General features: G+C 37.2%; 2 protein-coding genes across 2 annotated transcripts in view; one reads left to right on the top strand and one right to left on the bottom strand.

Annotated features, from left to right (window-relative positions):
- Nucleotides 1–6,071, top strand: part of DPP4 (dipeptidyl-peptidase 4) — a gene marked incomplete at its 5' end in the record, with an annotated part of 31,324 nt that extends 25,253 nt beyond the window's left edge. Inside the window, 3 exons of the mRNA XM_009586388.1 lie at nucleotides 4,459–4,531; nucleotides 4,782–4,855; nucleotides 5,730–6,071. Coding sequence (XP_009584683.1) covers nucleotides 4,459–4,531; nucleotides 4,782–4,855; nucleotides 5,730–5,828 — 246 coding nt within the window. The remainder of the gene's footprint in view (nucleotides 1–4,458; nucleotides 4,532–4,781; nucleotides 4,856–5,729) is intronic.
- A 5,197-nt stretch (nucleotides 6,072–11,268) lies between these two features.
- SLC4A10 (solute carrier family 4, sodium bicarbonate transporter, member 10) overlaps nucleotides 11,269–21,634 on the bottom strand; it is a gene marked incomplete at its 5' end in the record, with an annotated part of 86,001 nt that continues 75,635 nt past the window's right edge. Inside the window, 4 exons of the mRNA XM_009586387.1 lie at nucleotides 11,269–11,335; nucleotides 15,905–16,021; nucleotides 17,683–17,750; nucleotides 21,143–21,265. Coding sequence (XP_009584682.1) covers nucleotides 11,269–11,335; nucleotides 15,905–16,021; nucleotides 17,683–17,750; nucleotides 21,143–21,265 — 375 coding nt within the window. The remainder of the gene's footprint in view (nucleotides 11,336–15,904; nucleotides 16,022–17,682; nucleotides 17,751–21,142; nucleotides 21,266–21,634) is intronic.

The raw sequence follows: 21,634 nt of genomic DNA, 5'->3' as shown, positions 1-21,634 counted from the left end.
GGAAGCAAAATACCTGTAGATTGTTTGTCCTCGTTAACGGCATGATGAAGTGTTTGACTTGCTTGCCTCAAGGGCTTTTTGAAGTCACAGGGAGTTGGGCGTAGGGGCAGAGCCGCCCAAGCCTTCTGTAAGGTTTTGTAAAATTTCCGATCTAGGTGGAAATACAGTGGCTATTGGAGAACTGTGAGGGATCTGAGGGGGTGCTTTATTCAGCCATGGTGATGCTGGAACCAAACATGGGTGTTAGAGAAAAAGAGATGGGGCATTCTCTGCGTTTGGGTTGGTAAATAGCCTAGAAGACAGTTTAGCACTGATTGTGTCTTGATGCATTAAAAAAATAAGTGTCATGGGGGAAAAAAGGGTGGGGGTTGTTGCACTGATTTAAAAGTATGGTAAAACATATAAATACATACATATATGGACTGAAATGTCTGTTTTGACATATCACTCCAGTAATCTAGTTTTGTTAACTGCTATATCAGACGTCTGGTCAAAATTGAGGACAGTGGTCGTGACTGCTGGAAGACTTGGTACTGCATCTGCCTCTCTAACCAGCGAGCTGCTCAGGCCCGCCGGGGACTGACCAGCAGCCTGCAGCCGCCTGCCTGCCTTTTTCCAAATGTGTTTCTTTAAGGCAGTGGGAACAGTAGGAGGTCTGCGAGGTAGCAGTGTAAATAGAAGTTACTGTCGTCGTGCAGAACGAACGTTAACGCTCTGGGTGCACAAAGTCATTCACCAGCTTCACGGCACAGATGGCAACAGAGGACTGTTTAATCCTTTCAAGCCAGGAGTCGGATTTTCTTGGCATAGTATCCATTGCTGGCAATGGCCACGTTGAAACTGCCAGTACCAAAGAGCTAAAGGTTTCAAATGTGTTACTCAGAGGACTAATTGGGGAGAATGGTGGCTAGATGGAGGAGGGGTAATTGCACAGATCAGATTGTCACACTTCACTGCTGCTTCTAGAGATAGGAAAATGCAACTTAAGTCCTCATTTGTTATTAAAAGCCCCAAATAACGTATTACTTGGAATTTACTTTTCCATATAAACCTGGAGGGGTGGCGTAGCTTGAGGAGTTTGTTGCTTTTCATGCAGCATCAATGGAAGGGTTGTGGGATTTTGTTGTTGCTGAAGACCCTTACTGACTTCAGCCCAGCATGTTCCTGGCTTACAGCCCCTTTGTTCAATGTCCCAGTCCCAATAGCCAGCCTCCTGGTCCCTTATTGCTGATGAGAGCTGTTTTCTGAACTGAATGTTTTTGAGCAAGTAAATGCAAAACATGTACTGAAAGCTCTCCTAGCTGAAGCTGTTAAAGCATTTTTAAACTGTTAACTTGGTACTGTCAGGTTTGTGTGCTGCATCATATATTCTCTATCCTACTGCATCCGCTATAAAGCTGGCTTGAAAAGTGAAAGGTTGCATAAACTCTGTACTTCGTGCCCTAATTTAAAAGAAATGGGACTGTGTACACACCTGCTTAGAGATGATGCGTGCTACTAGGCACCTTCCTAATGCACAGAGTGTTATTAATGACTGTGAATATATAGTCTCAAGAAACTAGTTGTGGTAAGAGGGGTACAACCCTACCTTTGTATTATTGTGACATGAGCTTTCACATTTATTGAAGGAAGAGAATCTGAGACGTTAAATACTCTTTGTCAAGAGTCAAGTCTGAGGGATGACTCACAGTCCTCTAAGTAGGCTAATTAGGTGTGATCAGTGCCTTTTAAGGTAGTTGTGAACTATTAAAAATTAGAGCTTTGTAAAAGAAAGGAGCGAGCGTGGGTGGAGCTCCCAATATAATTGTGTAGGGATCCTAGGCTGAATGGGGGAGCAGCTGTCTGCCCAGGAAGAAATGTCCCTGATGTAAAAGACTTGAGACTAAATCAGGGCAGAGCTCTAGAGGTCAGACGCAGTAGCCATGTAAAGCATACCGAAGAGACTGTTCAACTTGTGAGAAGATTATTTTGCAGTTCACTCTGAATTTGATATGCTTTTGGCAAGAGTTTGAAACAGTCATAGATTTGGCAATCTTTTTCTAGCAGATTTGAAATGTTCAGTCCTTAAGAACTGCTGCATCATTAGGTTATGCAAAACAGGGTACAATTTTGTAAATATGCCATCTTGTACTGATTTGACATTTGTTCTATTATCTGAGAATATGCTAAAGGGAGAGAGACCTTCAGTTTCAGCCAAACTTAACTTGTTTGTGGAGTGCTGATAAAATGTTGACTGCTGTGTGATCTTTAGAAAAGCCAGTTACACTCAGCCAGGCCCAATTCTCAGTACTTGTACACACTGCCTTTTCAGAACCTTTGTCCCGGCAGTATAACTAGGAAACGGAAGGGGTAAATTAAGTTGTATTTATTTGCTTTCCACTTGAGGTTTGTTCAGCCAATGTAGCTGTTGCTTTGTGCTGTAACTGTGCCTAACTTCAGATTGCAACCTTCTTTTTTGGCAGAAGTACTGTGTCCTTAAAGCACATTTTAGGGAAGGGACTCTTCATGTTGAGTTGAGACATCACTTGCAAGTGACAAAAAAACCCCTGAGAAAGTATCTCTTTTGTGTGTTCCTTCTTTCTGAAGTATTTTACAAATAGCTTCATTTTGTTTAATGCTTGGAGGGGAAAAATAGTGACATCCTTTTTTCAAAACTGCTTTTGGAAAGTCGAGTTCTCGGAAGTGTAGCTTAAGTCAGGCTTCCACTCGGAGAAGGTTTGCTGTCCCTTAAACCAGCACTGATTTGCTGAAAGCAAGCTTATAAAGGCGATCTATCAAGTCCCCCTCTGCACATGTGGAAAATGATTCACTCAAAGGATATTGCTTGGTTCTTTTTCTTTTTTTCTTTTTTTTTATATCACTGGGCCATTACTTTTTGAATCGTTCATTTGGTCGGCTCCTGTACCAGTGCTCCTCACTGAATCAAAATCCTCTCTCCAGATTTTGGCACTCTCGTAACTATCTGTTCTTACTTCACAATACCAACGCGTTTCAATGGATAGTGTCATGCTTCCAGTGTGCGTGCATTTCCATGTATTAGATGGGATTCCTGGTGCTCTGCAGCCTTTCACTATCAAAAGAGGGCAACTGCCATGTTACGGATTGGAGGGTGGTGTTTTCTCTCTGCTGAACTTGTTTTTTAAATTTGGTTGAATAACTACAAAGAACTCATTTCACTTATGAGAGGGTTGTGGTACGCTATTCTGCCATAACAAAAGGAATTTAGTATTTATCTTTGCTTTAAAGATTCATGGGTGTACAAGAGACATAAGGAAATCAGAACACTTCTGTGTCTTGGTGATATAATGTATTTGACTTTTTGGGGGTACTAAATGCAAATCCCTGTGGAAGGATACAGCTTTAGTACAAGGTGGAGGAGAAAACAAAACAAAACACCACACCACATTCTTTTGTTCGTAATTTTTACTATTTTTTTTCCTTGCCATAGTAACTTTTAAGTTGCTGTGATATAGAGAACTTCTATAGGGATTCAGTCATTTTCAGCAGAGAACCCCTATAATGTTGCTAACAGAAGGAAGTTTCATTCAACATATTTTTGCCCCATTATGCTGGTTGTCTTATCGAGCCTAAAATGTCTTTTGTCCCTTTTCTTCTTCCCACTCTTATGGCAGAGCACTATCCTATTCCCTTTCCTTGCCCAAATTAAAGATCTTACCTGCAATCCCTACTTTCTCATTCTTTAGTACCTAGTCACAGTAGCAAGTCAGGTGGTTAGTATGTTCTAGGGAGTATGTTGTTACTGTGTTTTAAGTTTCTTGATTAATCTTAGTGGCTGATTATTTTTTTTATCACTGTATTGTGTTTCAGTTCCCAAAATGTAACTTGACTTCTATTTATAGATTTGGTCTAGTGGTTTTTTCCTTCAGGCATTTGTGTATTGTATTTGGGGGAGAGCATTGTTTTAAACGTCTTGTCAGGCATTTTTACTTAAGACTGATGAAATACTAGCTCTGTTGATCTACAGGTAAACTGTAGTGTACATTTTGGTGGGGAAGATGACGCGTGTAGTCTCTGCAAGATCTACTCCTTGCTATCAGAGGGTGCACTGTTGCCATGGCAACATTTTTTTTAACTTGTCTGCAGTCGCACAGGAAACCTATGGCAAGTGGTGTGCTGCAGGCTAACAGCATGTTAGCAATGCATTAAATGTGTATCTTGCTTGCAAAACTCTTCCCCTCTGGAATTGCCTGTTACTTTGCACACATAACCCTTGGTAATAATTGCAGACCGGTGCAGAACGGTTTGAGTGCGAGCGCGGTGCTGTTGGATATGTGAACATGCTACTTGGTGGGGGGAGGGGAGCGGGCAGGGTGGTTGTTTTTTATCTGAAGGACCCCCAGAGTGTGTCAACAGCAATCAAAGTCAGTTGGTGCAAATCATCTTCTAACAAATAGCACCTTTTTTTCTTTTTTTTTTTTTCCTTTTCTTTAATTTCAGAGTTCAACAGTAATGGCCAGAGCTGAAAAATTCAAGGAGGTTGAATATCTCCTTATTCATGGAACAGCAGATGGTGAGTTGCAGTTAATTAGACATTTTAGTATTACAGACAGGTTCACAATTCTACTACTGACAAAACAAAAGCATGAAGGGGCAAGGCTGTTACATTTACGTCAATAAAATAAAACTGCTTTCTGCAACTAATTTCTGTTTCAGTCAGCAGTGCTGGGGAGTCTTCTGTGTTTGTTGTTTTGCTTCTCCCCCAGAGTAGTACAGAAGCAATTTTTTGTTTACCTTTTTCCTCTTTTTCTTCCACTTTTCAGATAATGTTCACTTTCAGCAAGCAGCACAGATTTCCAAAGCTCTTGTTGATGCTGAAGTGGATTTTCAGGCAATGGTATGCTTCTGTTTTGTTTGTCATCATACAAATGGGTTTGTATTACGAGAATACTAGCAAAAGCTCCCTGTTGTTAGGTATAAATCAATTGCCATCTTAAATGAAAGTTCACATACTTGCATTTCATGATCATAACTGAAATTTTAACATTACGCACCCATGTATCTTCTGTACAAGAAAAAATGTAAAGCAACTCCTCATATTTGACCCTGTTCACCTTATCTTTCATTTTGTTAATTTTTTTGTGTTCTCAGACAAACAGCCAAGCCCATCCCACTCTTTGCATATACCCAAAGTCCAATGAATAGTATCTTTCAGATAGGGTATAAGGAAAGGTTAACTTCAGCTAAGTCCAAGATAACCTGTCCATCACTTCTCGTGTTTCTCTATGGAACTTGTAAGTGAAGTAGTTATTTGTCCCTTCTTATGCTGTACATGGAAACTCTCAGACTTAGGTGCAAGCTCGTCCTTTCCGACCTTCTCCCAGCCCTTGGGGAGCAGTGCTGAAAAGGATAAAGTGTAGAAAGAAGCCAAATGCACCAGTGCATGGTTGTCCTTCAGCCAAACTTGCAGGGCTTACAGGGTGCAGAGATCAGGCCTCACTCTACAGTGAGGAGCTGCATCTACCATGCATGGACAAGCCATGTATTCATTTTGTACTTTTAGCATGAATAGATGGTGTATCCCACACACAAAGCAGGGACAAAAGTATCATAGCAGCTTCCTACCACCATCATGTCTTTGCTTCCATGCTGAATTAGCCTCATGCTGGGATAATTTTAAATGTCTGCACATTTTTATGTCTTACCATGTTTGATTTATATCATTTAGATGTAGCTAGAACTAACATTCTCTGTATTTTTCTTTCCCACAGTGGTATACCGACAAAGATCATGCCATCACCGGTCAAGCACATAAGCACATTTATACCCATATGAGCCATTTCATAAAGCAATGTTTCTCACTGCCCTAGCACCAGCATTTTGGTTGTTAGCAATGGTACTTCTCCAGAAAACTCTCTAGCTAATGTACACTGAGCCAGTATAACTTCTGTGAATCAAGATAAGGGTCAGTTCTTGGGATACCTGTGTACACAATGAAATGCTAATCTTCATAATGATTTCTGTTGCTAAGCAACTATTGCATTTTTATTGATTGTGTTTAATCAGGTCTTAACATCACCAGAATGTAGGTATGTTGCAGACTTCTAGAAAGCATGGTACTTGCTTGAATCAGTACCTTTTGATATTTCAGTCTAAAAGAGAAACAGTCCACTTCCTATGTTAGGGTAATGAATGATGAAAATGTTACAGAGGAACCAACGTGGACATCAGTTGAGGAATAAAAATAACAATGTTTCCAACAAAAAATAAAGTGAACCCTGTGATCATTTCTGTGAAAATACAGCTTTTGCAGAAATTACCTAATGCTTGATCAATTACTATTTTAGAAACAGTATCAGGAGTACTGCAGTGTTAATATTTTCTATGCAGCGTGAAACACTTTGTTTACTGCAGTTCTTTGAGTTAGTATTTTCTCTGCAGTCTCTTGGATTACAGTTGTAGAAGTCTTGCAAGGAAAGCATGTAACCAGCTTTCACCAAAGATTTTGAATGATACCTATGCAAACCAATGACACTGAATTTCTTTATCTCCTCTCATAGACTGCTACTGTGGTAATCTGCACTGGTAAAATCTTATCTCGGGCCTCTAGCAGCCATTGTTTATGGGACAGAAAATCTTTTTTTTTTTTTTAGAAGTTTACTGATGAATAGGATATATTCCTTGCACTCAAACATAAAACATTAAACATTACAATGTGACAGCAAACTAGGAGTCACTTAAAGCAAGGGCTGGCCTGTAACTCTCATGTGAACATGCTATTTAGCAAACCTGCTTTTCTTCACAGCCTATCAGTAAACTTCTGCTTTATCTTCAGCACTCCAGGTAGGCTTCTCCGTCTTAAGATTAGGTTTTTTACTTTCACATAGATAGAAAAGATGCAACCCGCTTGTACTACAAACTGTGCTGCCTTAAAATAATAAAGACATTGTTATGAAAGGGGGTGTAGTCCGTATCATTGAAAATGTTGTTCAAGAAACGAACTCCTAGAACTTTACAAAAATCCATTAATTTTGAGAGAGAGTTACAGTGACTTTTCTGCTTTTGTTTAATGGTATCATGGAACGGAATGTGAAATGATTATCTAACTCTTAGCTTCTTGATAGTAGATGCCAGCATGTGATTATGTATGTGTTGTGGGTTATTACTGGCATTAGGTGTGAATGTAGAGGTACTCATACAGACAGATAAAGCATGGGGAAGGTGAGGGAGAATGTCAAGACAGTTTGTGCAGCTTGTCCTTAAATGAGAAAGAGAAGGGGGCCCGAGGTGGAAAATAAGGTTTTGGCTTCACAAACCAAAAACTCCTTGACTCACAAAATAAGGTTTTTCTGGGAAACAAAACTGGAGATGGGTATTACAAATACAATCTTGGGCTCAATTTATTAGTGGTTTTAATGTAGACTGGCACCACTCTTAAAGTTCTGTAGGATGCAGGCTGTCAGTTGTTGCCAAGAGGTTTTAGTAGCCACATCTCTGATTCTTCTGACTCAAGGGAAAGAAACACAAATCAGTATAAAGGTAGATCACAGCAATGCAGATAGGTTATTAAAAAGATGACCATTATGAACTTCTGGATGCCTTCTGTATGCAAGGGGCAAATTGTTGGGGTTTTTTTGTTTTAAAAATGTTATCACTCACACTATCATATAGACAAAAGAAAAGTATTTCTCTAATCAAAAAACTACATTAACTAGGCTCTCATACTTACTAAAGAACTGCAAGTATTCCCTTAGTGTAATCAGAGAAGCATTAAAAAAAAAACCTTTTTAAATAACTAAAAATTAGATAGTCTGGGTAAGTCTTTCATTAAGTAAAGATGCAGTTCTTTGTATCTGACCTACCGTACTGATGCTAGCATCTCACTGGGAAACTCTTCTGTACTCTCAATACAGTTAAAACAGGACTCTGTCTTACCTGTGAGGCATAATAAAGTACAATGCTAATTATCTTCTACTTCTTTTTCTGGAAAGCAACTTCTAAGATATGCTGCTAAGAGCATGATGCAACTTTTAAAACAACAAAGTTTTGTTGCTGTAGTAAGTGTCTTAATAAACATTGGTTTAGTGTCCAGTTTTCTCCAGATCTCCCTCAGCTCCAAAAATAATGCAGACAATAGGACAATAGAGCTGCCTCAGGGAACTGACAACTTACTTGAAATGCATGAGCACCGGTAAATACCTAAAACTGAGGCCACAAAAGAAAGCCAGCTCATTTAATTCATGTACAAAGCCAACACTTGGAACCAGTTGTGCCTGAAGTAGTGCCACATGCTAGAGTGAGTTAGGCACCTACCAATTACCTTTTTTTCCTGGGTATTTTTTTTTTTTCCATGTGAAATATACTTAAGTTTGTTGTACAATACACTTTGTGTAAAATCCTAAAAGAAGCAGTTGAAGCCTGAGACGTGACTGTTAAAATTCTCAGGCTGGGAGGCTTGCAGTCTGGTTTAAAAATTGGTGAAGAAGCTCAAAGGGATTTAACAAGATGGAGTCAATACTTGAAGTATTGGGTTTTGGCAGTAGTACTAGGCTTTAAGGCCTAACATTTTTCCAGTAGCAGAAATTTAGGGTCCTGAGAATAGCAGAAGCTCCCACAATTGGCCGTAGCCACTGTTCAACTAATTAAGACACTAAATATTGTAGCATGGAGGAATTTTAAATGGTATGACCTTACCTATTAATCTGTGAAAAGACCCAACTACTCTGCTGCCTGGTCCACATCATCTCTCCCAGGAGCAAGGGGAACTAACTCATGACCAGTAAATCAGAATTTAATTCCCACTTTCTTCCTGGAACAGGTCAGTTGTGTGCCATCCCTGACAGCACACTTACTGTTAAAGTCAGACCAAGTACACCGCCATTAACTACACACGGCAAGCCAACACTGATAGCATTGCATGTTTCAATGAGATTCCACTTGGAAATGGAGCAGGACTGGGCTCTACGATTCATTAATTTTGAAGCATATTCAAGTGTCAGGTAGACATTTAAAACACTATACCATATTGTATACTTGTTCTGGTTTTGCAGTGTAAAAATAAAATTGAAAATTAGTTAGGATAAATATTTATTTTCACATAACATTTCTTAATTGTGAAAAACACAATAGTCTATTCACATGTACACATAAACTTCTGTAATAAATTACATCCAAGAAATAGAATAATTCTGACCAGGAATATGAAATTAGAAGTAAATACAGCATTACATTTGCTTTATGTTGTGTGTGATTTCAGAATGTTAAGATTAACATTGGAATAGCATTTAAATTCACACAAAACAGAGTGACTTTTAAAGTAAAACCACTCTGAAATACTGAACAGAAATACAGAATGCCATTGAATACACTGATTTCTTAATATTCTAAGAGTTGGTCAAGTGAAACGAATACATTTTGATTGTATACATTATCTGTAACAAAGTCAGCAACATATTAAAACACCACCAGGCTGCTTTCAGGACAAACCAGTACTGAACTTCTATACTAACCTTAAAACAATTGGAATCTTACGATTTATCATCAAGTACACAAAACAAAGCATTTAACCTTAATGCATCAGCATTTTTTTCCTGAATTTACAAATACAAACATTGAATTAAATGTAAATCCTTCTTTGTGTCCATTAGATTTTTTTTTCTCCATAAAAATGGCCTTTAATGGGCTTTGATAATGCTAAGCCAAATTTAGAACAGTGACCCTATTAGTTTGCAGCAAAATGCAATTTTCATTTATGGCTAAAGTAGTAAAACATACACACACACATGCACAAAAAGGAGGAATACTTTAAATGTGCTGGATATGAAGAGTTGTTCACATGAAGTCTGTGGAAAGATTATCATATTTTGGAAAGCTGGGGAATGCTAGAGCCCTGTAGATAAGTTGTTATAAAGATTACAAGACTGTAATTCTTATTTGTAGGATTCAAAGTAATAGCATAATAATGAAAGTTAGCTTTCATTTAATCATTTAAAAATCTATCTTAAAAAAATTTAAAAATCAGTGAATTCCAAATAACGCAATAAAACTTCTGTTCCACGTCTCCATTAATTCAATGCCTAATCTCGCAGTCCTTGTTTTACACAAAAGAACAGCTTGAAGGATCAGGCAGTAACAAAATCAGTTATGAAAAATGTCTTTGTAATGGCTTTAAAGCCACATTTTACTTTGCAATGTTGTTTTTATCTTTTAATCAATATGTACTTGATGAATAGTAAAGAGCTGTAACAAAACCAACAGCAGGATACCCATTTAAGTATTGTACACAATTAATCTCTGAAATTAAGAGGTTTACAGTTGTTAGTAGAGAGAGGATAAAATAAACATAACCTTTATGTGGCTGTATTTTAGGCAATAAAGAGGAAAATCATTGGGCAGGTGATACAACTGTATATGGGGTATAGTTTGTATATAAAAAATTTTCCCTGTTATAAAATAATGGATTGATTAATGACATAATGCAGTTGTTTGGCCTACCACAGCAACATTCATACAATACAAGATAAGATACTGTTATCACAGATTGCATTTTAAGAAATACTGTACCCATGTTTCACATCAAAGGATGTGGTGGTGTTTTTCAACTATGGTGAGAATGTTTTAATATATCTTTAATATATATTTTTTATATATATATATGACTATGTTTCAGTTACATACAAATTTGAATATGAAATACACTGTATTAAATCAAGGAAAACTTCACAAATACGGGATCTGACCCTGCAATCCTCATTGCAAGAGTAATCCATGACTTCAAAAGGACAGTTTGAGGAGGAAAGGATTATCCTTGTTAGTTTGTTCACAGGGTCAGATCTGTTGTTAATTTTAAAAACTTCTTTAATGTTTGCTTGTCAGTTTGGGACTCCTGAAATCATTTACTCGAGTTAGGTGATTTTTAAAAAAAAAAAAAACAAAATTGGAACAAGTGTTTTCAAGTTCATCTTGAATGAAGATTATTAAGTATTCTCACACAGAAAAAGTAGCAAAATACAGTACAAACCTATTAACAGGGAAGTTGAATTTGAAAGAAACTTTGCTTGTTAAATTTATGATACGAATACTGATAAATGGCCAATATTAGCAAAGAACATGAAGATTTTTTGCATTGGCTACTGCAGACTTTTACACGGATACTAGACAATGTAGACAAGGTGAAATGAGACAAATATTGCACTACATTACCTGTGCTAGTTTGAGATGAAAGACAAAAGTTACAAGGTCAAATCATTTATATTTAGTGGTTGTGGCACTCCTTTCATTCGTTTGTAAAAAAATTAATTGAAGAACAAGTCATAGACAAGTCTCCCGGTCAACACCTTTCCCTGAGTCAGCTTTCTTCTCTTTTCTGATTTCAGCACTAGGAAAAGAAGGAAAAAAAAGAGTTACAGCAGCACTATCATATATATTAATGATCTACCCGAAAACCAACGTTGCACTGATACTTAATTAATTTTTCATGCTGCATAGCGCAAACTGGGAAGCAACTGAAAGTTTCTGTGCTGAATGGTGCAGAAGACATCAGCCAGCATTTTAGTGACAAGGTAGGTAGAGAACTTAAGATGTACAGACAGACAAGTCAGCCAGCATGCAAGCAAAGAAAGATAGCCACTTTTTTTTTTTTTTTTTTTTTTTTTTTTGGCAAATACAACTGTTAATTGATTAAATAATGGTAACAGTAGAGTTCTCAGACAATACTGGCATTTTCTTAAATGGCACAAACGATGTCACAGTAAGTATTTCTTGTCTTTAAAATGTATTCTGTACATTCAGAAGGAATGTTTCTGAACTAGAGCAGTGCAAGCCAATTTCCAACTGTAATATTTGGCTTTCAGTCTTGATTGGGGAGAGCAGGAGAAGTCTGGGGGGGTGACACTGGGGGGTCACTCTGGGGGAGTGACAATATTCCCCATTTGGAGCTTAATCCATACTTCCTCATGTATACATTATAAGGAAATAACTTTTTTTTTTAAAAAAGCCTGAAAGATCATACAAAAGCCGTATCACTAATAACTCTGAAGCAGAGTTCAAATTTGGAATCAGCTTTTTTCCAGTTAAAACACTGTTGATTTGCCTACAGAACGCAATATATATGCAAAGCAGATGATTTTTTGTGTGTGAAGAGGGTCCTAATTTACAACAGCGTAAATAAATAAAAAGTCATGTTCTTGCAATGAGTTTCAATCACACTACGAAAATGCAAAGAGGCTTCCACAACACAGGCAAATCAAGCCTTCAACAAAGAGTGGCAGGGTATCTAAAAAAAAAAAAAAATGGTTTTGAGAACAAACCTGTATCAAGCACATAACCTACCAGGTTTCATGGGAATAATTCCTTAACTAGAATGAATGAGAAATAGGCTGAATTACACAAGGCTTAAAGAAAGCAAGATCAATTCTCAAATTCTTAAGGTGATTCATGCACAATTTTACAATCATCTGACATTTTTCTTCACATAAAAATTGCTTTAAGGATACAATTCAGTTCAGCCAAAGCTTACTTCTATGCCTATAGCAGCTTCCAGAGGTGTTAATGGAAATAGCTAAAGAATACCAACTTCTGCCACTTCAACTGCCAAATCTGTCACCTTCTGTAGAACAGTGATAGAATTGGGTATGTTACACTTTCTGCACACAAAGGGTATGTAAACAAATACCTGGGGGTGAATTTAAAGTGCAGCAGTACAGCAGGCAGAGAGTTACCTGTGCTTTGTAAAATCAAACACTGAGGATGTGTTATGTGCTTTACAGTCTATAATATTTCCAAGTTTTAGGTGCCTCTGTGATACCAGGAAAGTCTGCCTTCTATTTAGGATTCACATCTCTGAGCATCTGCAGATGTGGGCTTTAATGCCTTGAGAAATTTGGAAAAAAAAAGGACAAGTCCAGCCTTTTACCAGTAAAACACGTAACTGGTGGATCTGTAAGGGACTTGAAGCTCTCTTCCTCCCTACCAAGGGAGTAGTCTAACAAGCCTGAGAAGGAAGGTTTGGGATGCGGGATTTGCATAACCTCAGGTAGAGAGGGGAACTCATACCATCTACAAAGTGATAGATGCCTCTTTCTCCAATACTTTAAAAGACCAGCTAGGACTACCTTCTATACATGGTCGGATCTTCTGCATATGTTTTGGAATTGCTATCTGAAAGGCTTAGTAGTATAAGCAAAGACAAAGGAATATTTAATTACATGTACCAAAGAGGGCTATGTTTCAGATAGGTGCCTTGGTGTTCAATTCTACCAAGACAGGCTCAAAAGCAGACCTTTAGGTCCCTAGGAATTTTAATAATGAAAAATTAAGGTTGGAAAATTGTAAAGTTCAGGTGCCTCTATGGTTAGGCAACAGTTGACTAAGTAAATCTCATTTAAGTCCCCTCTTTAGACACTTAAATACTGTCATGAGTCTGGGAGGCAAGAACTGTCACACACTATACTACTTCACAGAGCCAGGGGCAGTGCAGAGCTTATGATAGGTATTATCCATGCATCAGGCTGAGAAGTCATTTGTATAAACCCTTCCTGCCTAAAATCTCTCTTTGGAGACGATCTTAGTTTATTATTGGCCAGTCTTCCATTGGCCAAGTCAACTCAGTATTTAATTAGTACGAAGAACTTCCAGATTTTATGTATTCCAGAAATCACCCTATGTTGTTAATTGATCAGTGCCTTACGTAAAAGGCATTACATGAAATCATAGTACAGTATCATAATTTAATTATACCCATTTAATAGTATTTTGGGATATTAGTATAAGAAAGTAGACCTGACAACAGGAAAAGGAGTTCTAAACACTTCTGCAGTTGAACTTCAAAAGGCATCAGTAAAATTAATTTCAAAACAACATGATTTTTTTTTCTCCCTATAGTAAGATACCCTTCACTGAAGGGAATTGGGTAATGTAATACTGGTGATCTTGATCATTTGCAAAAATTATCCTTACGAGTGTTACCATTTCAAGCTTTCTTTTTTCTCAGTACTTACCTAGGATTGAATTACATCTTCATGTAATGATACATGCATTTAGGAATATAATGTTTCTTTAGCTCTATCTCTAATATGTTTTCAGATCAATGTTGTCTATGGTTTTGCTTATCAGAAAGCAAGCCTTCCAGGTTTAAAGTTCTTTGAGTCTACTTCTGTCTGGGAATCTGAGACAAGCTAGAGCACATGAAAAAGCAGGATTTCAGATTCTTTAACAGGTTGTTCCTTTACAACAGGACACTCATACCTAAAACCATAAAACCTGTGATCCCTTAGTTCCTTTTCACCTGAGTCTTTGTTTTCATGAGCAAAGATACAAGAACAGATTGAAAATAAGCTCATTAGAAAATCAGTTTCTATTTTACTGCAGTGGAAATGCCAAATCATCTTTTACCAACGTTGTCTGAGCCACAGTCTATGTGGATGCTCTTTGCTCAAAGGATCTTTGAAAATTTCAGGTAAAACCAGTACATGTTTACATAATCAGTTTCTTCTGTTTCTCCAGGCTTTCACAGCCTGGACAGCAGAGGCACATAAGGTAAGAAAACCCTACTGTACATCCTTCTCCCATGCACCACACTGATTTCACTGTGACAGGATCCTTTTTCAGCCCATGTGTAGGGTGGAAGGCAAATCAGAACTATACTGCTATTTTGACTGTCAGTGAAATATGATTAAAATGATCACATTAGTGGGATGCTCCATGGGTGTCTGAAATGAAGATTCTCTGGTTATCAGCTGTTCATTTTGTTTATGCTGTTTAGGGAAAGGAACAACTGAAAGGCAGCATGCCATTTTGGGGTGACAAAATTAAAAAATGTATTTCATTACAAAATTTTTTCTCTTATTGCATCTTTTCACCATAAAACAATGACCAGCTGTTTCAAACATGGAGCTTGTTTTGAACACTAGAGTTAGAAATGGGCAGAATATAATTTTATATTTTAAAAAAGTCAAAGAATTAATGAAAAAAAAATCTAGGAATAAATACAATTTAACATTTAAATATAGTACATCTACAGTTTCTATTTTTAATACACAATAACTTTCAAATTTTAATATTAAGGACTTTGATGAAGACATTTTACATTCCTATCTGAAATTTCTTTTCATTCTGCCTCCCCAAAAATTACAAAGTCAAGTCATTTGGGTTCCTAGGTGACACCACTTTGAACTGGAAGATACAATCAAGGAAAAGGTTGGGGGACAGGGTCTTACCTTTGGGGAATCGGCTTCTAGAGTGATTAGGAAGGGGAGCTTATGACAAAAATGTGATATAAAACAATTAAGTAGAAAATAGTTAAATTTAAAATTTGTGGAAACAGAGGAAAATCTCTCTTACAATCACACTGTGCTTGTATTTAATATTTTCTTAGTCCCATAATAACTCTGTAGCACAGATAAAACATCATTGCTTCTTTTTACATTTGTCTGGACTAAAATTTAAAAGTATTTAGCTGTTTTGAGTACAAGTGAAGTAGGCAAGAAAATGAAAAGAATCATGCAATCTTAAAACTGTTTTCTCTCCAAATATTAGTAGATCACATTCAGAGTACTGGGCTCTTCATATAGATATTTCCAGGGCAGTGATGACCACTTCTTTTTCAAGAGGAAAGAACAAAAGCAAGCAGAACAAACCCAACAGCTGTTGTGCAATATCTAGGTGTAGGTTGGAGGTTCATTACACAAGCATCGGGCATGCTCAACTTCATTTTCCACTGTAGCATAACTAAGTGGCATGCAAATATTTGTGATTTTTTTTTTTTTTTTAATAAATGTACATAGTGAAATTGTGTTTTGAGCTCAGAATATTATGACTGGACATAAATAAAAGAAAACCTCAAGAAATAAAACTGCAAGATGCTAGAAATCTTTCTAAACCCTAGCAAAATATTCTAATATTGGTTTGACACCAATATAAAGTATAATGTAGTAAAAAAAATTAAAACCTTTTAGAAGGAAAGCTTGACTCCTTATCTTTTGCATTCTCCGAGGATATCAACAATGTCTTCCACACAGCAGTTTTTGCCATTTCATCAGAAATGTTTATCACAGATGGGTCATCTCTAGGCAAGAATAAAAGTAAATACACAATAAAACAATGAACGATTAGTCTTTGTTACTTATTAACTCTACAAAAGTCCTTGAAAACTGATAGTGGTGACAATAAATAACTGCAATGTAAGTTAAGAAATTATGTTAAACTTCAAAAATCCTGAACAATGACTTAAGTATTCTCTTAAAACATCTTAGCACTTTTTTAGCATTTTCCTCCTCCAATAGCAATTAATCACAGTAACATCAATAAAATATATTGTTTCACTTACAACTAATAGACAGAGAAAAATGAGGAACTGTGAAATTAAATATTGCCCAACATCTCACAGCATGCCAGCGGCATAGTTGGATTAAACAAGAATCCTAAAAGTTCCTAACAGTTCTCAAAGTACTTATGCTCTGAAACTCCACCTGCTTTTAAAACAATTTTAAAAGCAATCAACAACCTTGACAAAGTCAAAGATTTAAGAGATCTAATAAAAATGCCCCAATTAAACAAGCTAATCAGTAGCTTTAAGCAGCACTTTGTAGCCATTATGCCCTTAGCTTTACCTGGACTGCTCCAAATACATATTTATACATTTAAGGATAATAAAGTCTTAAATGTTTTAAGGGCCTGCCTGTATATTATTCCTGACTTCATGGTTTATGTATGGCTTGACATTCAGTAAGCCCTCAGTAAACTTGTTTTCAGAGTGTTTGGGGAACCACTTTATCAACCGAAGTCTTGACTCCTCTTTTTAGCTGTACCCTTACAGTACAGAAAGTCAGATATTATCCAGGCAACTCTACCTAAGTAAACACACTATAGATCACTATAGATCAACATAGATCACACCTCAAGATAAATTAATCCAAGTATTGCTAATATAAAATAGAACAAAAAGGTATGGACAAAAGAAGAAGAAAACAGACCATTAGAAGTGTGATGAATCAAAAGTAAGAAATAGGCTGGGATTTTTCAGAGACACAGTTAGTTATTTGCCTTCGGAGACATTAGGGTAACTGTGTTAAAATGTAAGAGGAGGCCACTCTGAGATAGTGTTCCTATGAATTCAACATTAATGCAGAGGTTACTATCAGTAGGTATTTCAAATCTTTATTACAAACTTTCTTTCTGAAAACTGTAAATGAGAGTCCTTATGGGCTGGCCATGTGTATTATTACTATCTATAACATAGGTTTTCATGCTTAAGTTGTGTCAACCCTGCACTATGCCTTCTCTTTATTCACCTATTATCTCACATAGATAGGATTTTAATTAGAATGTTTTAAAATGTAATACTGTAAGAACCTAATTTTTCTGGGGTGTGTTTCCTGGCTCCCTGCTAGTATCAGGATGAAGGGTTTGACCTGCTCTACATCTTCTTTTCGTACTGTGCATGTCAGAAGTAAAGGTTCATTATGAACAGCCTGATCCTGCGGTCCTGCCCAAGAGAAAACTTCAACTAGTGTGTCTTTTTCCCAGGGACTGTGAGATGACGTGGAAAGACTAGAAGAGGGCTGAGCTTGTTAAATGCTGCAGTATATGGTTCAGTTCACCTGTCTGTACTCTGTTACCCGACAGACATCCTCCTGACATTCAGTAAGCATTAAGAGTAAATACCGTGGCATGTTTATTTTATTTGTTTGATTGCAACTCACCTAAAAGAGGAAAGGTATATTTTACCTGTAATGTCCTTCTAGTGGCAACTGAACAGTCCCTTCCTCTTCCATTGCTAACATACTTTGCTCTTCCTAGAAGGAAGGAATTTAGACATGAGACAGGATATGTTGTTGTGAAAAGTGAAATTTGTATACTTTAATCCTTTTTCCCCTTTTCTTTACTATTAGGTATTTATTTGAAGTTCTTAAAGTAAGATACTTTTCAACTCTTTTAATTTAAATATTTGACATTTTAAACCCCCTATTTTAAAAGATGTTATCTTCAATTAATGTTATTTTTCAATGCCAAATAGAGGAGACATTTTTGTAACAATAAAGAAAGAGAAAAATTAGCAACACTGAGTGAGCAACTGTATGGTGAATTTTAAACATCATGCATAACAGGATACATACATTGCAAAGTTAACATGCAAAAATTAGGGAAGCCAAATTTAAGATTGCACACACAGTTTTAATACTGATAAAGTTTTACTGCAGTGAAAGGCAGTGAAACAAGACACCAAAATTAGTTTTCACTTGAATAGGGAAAAAACTTCTGTAACAGGAAGTGAAGAGAACTAGGAGACATATCTACCAAAAATCTTTTTGTCAAATATTTACAAATCTGGAAAATCTGTCTTAGGGGGAGGGGAGAACAACACAACACCCCTCAAGCACCATATCCTGCCTGCAAGAACAAAGGAGAACAAGTCTCTGTCTTTCAGACATCAGCTCAAGACTCCACGGGAGGATTCTCAAGGCTTACACCCCTGTTAGCTCAGGAAAACCACAGCCAAGAGGTTAACGTGCCTTCACATGAATGTAATCACCAAATCCTGCCCTAAACTGTTGCACTGTGTGTGTGTGTGAGCATAACAGACACCCAGAGACCTCCACGTCTTTCTTCCCTTTATTAGATGGCTTTGTAACGGTTTACCCTGCTGCCTTGTTTGAAAGTGTAAGTTGGCTCTCCCAAAAAGAGCTTACCATTTTCTGGCAGATCACCCAAAACCCCACATGCATCACACACATTGATAAGTTAGTATTAGCTGGAAGAGCCAGTACAATTTTCCAAAACAGTAGAATTTAAGTCCTCTCTGCACAGAAATTTGTTTCTTCTATATTTTACTATTACAACTATTTTAAAAGTCACAACATTTTTTTCTCCAAATGGGAGAAGTCACTTTGTTCATTCCTGTCTCAGAAAGACTTAATTGATTAACATCAAAGTGGCTTCCAAAGGAGGTCTGTGAGAAGAAGGCATATGCATGCCTTCCACTATAAATGTACAAAGCCTTGGAAAAACATGGCCTAAATATATAAAAACAACTTAAGTGATGAAATTAGGATCCAATCAAGTAAGTTTCAGATCTTGTCAACTATATTTCTGAATATTCTTGTGGGTAGAATACTTCTATTTTTAAAAGCCGTGTGATAGCAACTCTCCAATTAATTCCTTAGGCTACATGTCAGAAGTTTTATTACTAGTTAATTTTGTCATTTCCAGGCTTCACAGCTTCATAAGTTTTTGACAGTTGAACAGTTTTAATAATAGCTCCAAATATTTAGAAATGCCAAAATATGTAAAAATAACCTCTCAAAATAGACAGTGAATGAAATAAAGTAACACCAGTAGATTTTCCCAGTTTTGTTTTCTGATGCCATCCTATCAAGCATGGGAAGGAAAGTGACATATAACCAAAACATAAGGATAACAAGGAATTCTTTCCAATAACCAGACCCACAAGAAGAGAGCTACCTTGGTTACTTTTGGTTACTCTGAATTGTGATGACAACAGATACTGTGATAAAACAACTCTCTGGTCTGCTTCGATTCAAGGGGGAAAACAATGACTCATGTATTCTAATTTCAGCCTGGTAGTTTTACAGGCACATACTAAATAGTAAATAATCATCATGATGTTTATCACCCAGGTAAAACCTTTCCCCTAAAACGTATTCTGTGAAAGCATGTTGAATGTGTCAAAGAAAGGAAAGTTATAGTTCTCCAGGTTACAGATGAGGCAGTGAGTTGTCAAAGGTCACGGAAGAATCCTAAAGGCAGAGAAATCTAGTTTTCATAGTTACATGTTCAAATTACTAGCTCATGTCCTATTTCTGCAAATAGACTTACCAATGGGAATCCTTACACACACCATTTCACTGGTCTCAGATCACATCTCAGGGCATCCCTAAGGATAAATTGCCGATTTATCCATTCACACTGTCTAGTTTTTGCAGTACCCTTGTACCACCAAAAGGTTATGTCCCGGGCTTTTGCAGAGGTCTTCAGGGCATCTTAGAGGTCATATGCACAACTGTCCCCAGAGAAGTGACCACAGCCTGCCAAGACCATGTGGCATTGTCTGCACCTTCACCTCCCACTGCCACCGCAGCCTCACACCATGTTACTATTCAAAAGTGCTGGCGCAGGACACACGACTCCCATTTAAAATAACCTGGCACCAACATATTCTACCCACTGCTCCAGCAGTTAGCGCTTCTCCATTGAGACTTGTCCCGCATTTATTTGGGCTCAGTAACTGATGTTCCCTAACAGTTGACACTGATCAGGTGGCTGATACCAGGGACAAAGGACAAAGACCTCCACCCCTTACACATAAAGTTACTTTATATTCCCACAGTTTTATATGATATTCAAACAAGCAATTCATGAAGCAGCAGCTAGATGAAAATGCTATCAAACAGATGCAAAACTGGTTAGAAATCTACAATCAGAAAGATATGTGCTTCACTGTCAAAATATAGGAACATTCTGAGTGGAAATGTCTAAGAATCTGTTCTGTATCAAGTTCATAAGAAATTATCTGAAATGCATATTTTTTGAAAGGAGAAGAGGACTCCAGATCTGAAACAGTCAACTGGGTGGCAGTGCCACAGCCTGTAAGTAGAAGTCTGAGGATTTGGTTAACAGGGATAAGCAGCATCACTGACCTTTTCATTAGAAAGTGGAAGTAAATTGTTTCTGCAGCAGCGGAAGGAAAATGCTGGCTCAGAGTGTAATAGGGATACTGCACGGGGTTATGACACTGCTGAGTGGGGAGGGCACAGGGTGATGGCATGTGACCTATGTATGGCTCAGATGTAGCTGGGACATGCCATGCCTCTTAAATTCTGCAATGCTCTCCTCAGCATCTCCAGCAGCATCAAATTGCCCCAGGCATCTGAGGGCTTTCCTACAGACACAGGTTCATCCCTGCACATCATCTGAGTGGGTCTCAGGAGCAATCCCAGGAGCAATATAGATACTATGTTCTATGACAGTATGTCAGCATAAGAATCTACATTTAAAAGACATCCCCAAGTAAGCCTATTAGATTTGTAACCTTAAAAGGATTTATGTAAAATATGAAAATATTACAGTTTGTATACTGTTAACAAGTCTGTTTGTTATATGGAATATGCCGTATTTATAGAATTTTCTCTAAACGTCTGAAGAAGAAATTGAGTGCTGCATGACCCACCTCTTTCTCAGCATCTTCCAGTTTCTTTTTCTTGCTCTCAGGCATCAAATCATCTAACCAACTGAGCTCCCGTTTAGTAAAAAAGAAATCCATGAGTTTTCGGACAAATACCAAAGCTAGGACCTGTAAAGATATTAATTCAAAGAATTAGGAAATTAACCAAGTAAAACTAACAAATATGCTTGTAGAGGAATACTTTGAAAAGTGACCACAGTTTACAGCTAGGATGTTGTCCTTTAATTTGGATAGGCTAACAGCTGGTCTTCCTTTGCTCAGATGAGGTATGGCTCGAAGCATTTAACAATCACTGAGGTCAGTAGGTATCTTTTCTTTTCAATTAGTGAAACAATCAGAGAGAAATCACTTAAGCAGCAGAATAGATTTTTCTTTTATTTCCAGCAAGGCAAAGAACTATCAGTGAAGTTCCTCAGTGCAATGAACAATCTTCCTTAATGAGTGAATGTTCTTTCTGTAAAATGATTAAGCACTACT

The sequence above is a fragment of the Fulmarus glacialis genome, unplaced genomic scaffold (assembly GCF_000690835.1).
Source record: "Fulmarus glacialis isolate BGI_N327 unplaced genomic scaffold, ASM69083v1 scaffold4921, whole genome shotgun sequence".
Lineage (NCBI taxonomy): Eukaryota > Metazoa > Chordata > Aves > Procellariiformes > Procellariidae > Fulmarus > Fulmarus glacialis.
Note: the sequence above shows the minus strand (reverse complement) of the source record. Positions and strands in the feature narration are given on the sequence as shown.